The 2,512-nt window shown below is 41.2% G+C and overlaps 1 protein-coding gene across 6 annotated transcripts in view; it reads right to left on the minus strand.

The window, feature by feature from the left end:
* The window catches only part of LOC102199450 (potassium voltage-gated channel subfamily KQT member 2-like), a 37,700-nt gene that overhangs the window by 7,658 nt on the left and 27,530 nt on the right, over positions 1-2,512 (minus strand). For 3 of the 6 annotated variants that reach the window (XM_005730777.1, XM_013910293.1, XM_005730775.1), the window contains exon 11: positions 1,653-1,861. In XM_005730777.1, the coding sequence (XP_005730834.1) occupies positions 1,653-1,861 (209 nt within the window). Of the gene's footprint in view, positions 1-1,652; positions 1,862-1,887; positions 2,354-2,512 lie in introns of those variants that run through there. The other 3 variants (XR_001290344.1, XR_001290343.1, XM_013910294.1) reach the window with 3 other exon arrangements.

Here is a 2,512-nt window from a genome sequence, read left to right on the forward strand (position 1 = left end):
AAGTAGTTTTAAACCTTGTGATCCACAAAACAGCATAAGAGTAAAAGAGTAAAAGAAGAACTGACTGCGTTACAGCACCCGCTGCTTGTTGAGAATAAAAGCGATACGCGCTTTCACGTCTTTTTTAAGCGACCTTTTTTAGAAAAAAGGTCACTAAGGGGTCTGAAAACTCGCTAAATATAGCGACAAAGTCGCTAAGTTGGCAACACTGCATATAACGGTATACCTGGTAGCTATCACCTAGCTTATGACATAATTGTGTCTGGATATTTAAACTTGTTTGTTTCCTGGTATGGACCTTATGGCTTTTAAGTAGAATTCCCAAATTTTCAATAAGTCTGAGTTTGGGGCTTTTGGAAGTATATTCAAAAAGCTTAATATCTTAATGTAATGTTAATACAGCTGAAAAATATATAGGCAGTCCTCATTTATTCATTTTATTCATCCTTTAAAGTACCAGTGCTGCTGGCATCAAAACAGCTACAGAGCATGATGCTACCGCCACCATGCTTGACAGCTCATACAGGGTTGTTAGGTTTGAACACCTCACCTTTAACTCCTCCAAACATCTCTTGTCACTGGGGCCAAATAGCTCAACCTTTGTCTTGTCTGACAATAAAACCTTCCTCCAGAAGGCATTTAGCTTGTCCATGTGGGCAGCTGCATATTTCAGTTGAGCTTGATGGGCTTGATTTTGAAACAGGAGCTTCTTCTTGGCTGGTACCCCCTCAGTCCACAGTGATGTAAACTTGCTTCACTGTGTACCTTACAGCAGTTTCCAGTTAATGTCTGGTTTGAGCCTTTGTGGTTCCTGGGCTGTTCAGGAACATGCTAACTAATTTTCTCTTGTCTTATCTGAGGGTGACAGTCTGGGTCTTCCTCTGGACCTTAGAAAACTGGCGACACATCTGAATAACTTGTATGTTTAAACCGATTGTCCTGGAATCTGCAAGTGTTTAGAAATGGACTGTTAAACTTCAGGAATGGACAAATCCCCAACGATCAACTCTACTGAAAATTTGTGTTTCTGGACTTCAGAAACAGAACAGTTGAGAAAAAACATTAAAAACACACACTTACCATTTATGCCCATGATGAATGTATGTATACTTCTGGCAATGATTGTATATTGAGCTAGTGTTACTAGTAGTGTTATAGTTACATAAGATTTAGTTGGTTTTGTTTTCAGTTTTCTTTAATATAAATAATTTTGACTCCTAAAGTTTGGTCTCTGAACAAATAGCCAAGGTCATACTGGCTCAAATGAATTCCTGGAAATTTTGGGAAGTGCACTCAACTTGAATTCTTCTGGAACGTTAGATATCACGTTTGTGTATGCAAGCTAAATGTGAAGCCGGAGCACAGAGATGAGACACAGGAGGAAGCAGCAACCCGCTCACCTCTGCTTTCAGGCTCCATACAAAAGCTAGGGCCTCCATGTCCTGAATGTAGTTTCATATTCACAACACCCACATCTCTTTTAATAAGTGTCTGCCATTTTCTACAGTTTTCATGATGGTTTGAATACAGTTTCTGAGGTTTCCCACCTACAATAATAGAATTCTCCAAGTCTCTACACTGTATGGCTGTGTATTGTGTACTACACAACACTACTACACTCATTCTGGTCAGATGATGATCAGTTTCCTCACCCTCTGAGTTTTGGCGCGAGGTGCTGCCCCGAGCTTTGAAGGCATTTTTCGCCCCTCGGTTCTTGTCGGTGAAGCTCCAGCTCTTGGTGACCTTGCTGGGGCTTGCTTCAGCACCATCATCTGCTCCACCTGGAGACTGGGCTTTCCCCTTGGACACAGGAGCCTTAGAAGGACTGGGAAACACTTTGTCCTTCAGACTCGGCTTCCGACTAAAAAAGGAAGTAACAATACAGTAAATTAAGCCTGTTTAACTCTGCATTTATCAGCATCATTTTAATGAAAGACTACCTGTAGCTAAATGTCTGTATTCTACTGTGTTTAAGCCCTAGCTTGTGAATTTGTAGAATTCATCTGCAATGTGATAATAAATCTTACCTCAGCAGAAATGCAAAATGGGCAATGTCCTACAGCAGAAGGAGCCATGTCCACAAACGAACATAGTAGAGCATTCGGTGGTTCAGGCAAGCAGCAGGAAGCTACAAGCAGGCATGCATGGGAAGCAAAGTGACACTGCGTCTCAAAAGGAAGAGCTGTGGTCTGGCTCTATGCAAAAAAAGTGAACACAAATCATGCAACAAAAAAATAAAATCATCGTCGTATGGCACGTGGTAACCATTAGGTAATCAGCAATATGCACCTTGCCTGCTGAACGGGGCTGAGTGGGCAAAAAAGACAGCCAGCAAATCAACTGCAAGACGTTACTAAACAGAAACCATAAAAGAAGGATGTAAATCTGCACCTTTCCTGGGGAAAGGGTAAAAGTTAGAAATAGCTCTTTGTTGCTTTTACGTGTGAATCTCCTCATGTAGACATCAGAAACAGAGCTTCACTACGCTACAAATAGTAACAAGTCGGATTGT

Source organism: Pundamilia nyererei, unplaced genomic scaffold (assembly GCF_000239375.1).
Source record: "Pundamilia nyererei isolate P.nyererei 1_Seehausen unplaced genomic scaffold, PunNye1.0 scaffold00039, whole genome shotgun sequence".
Classification (NCBI taxonomy): Eukaryota; Metazoa; Chordata; class Actinopteri; order Cichliformes; family Cichlidae; genus Pundamilia; species Pundamilia nyererei.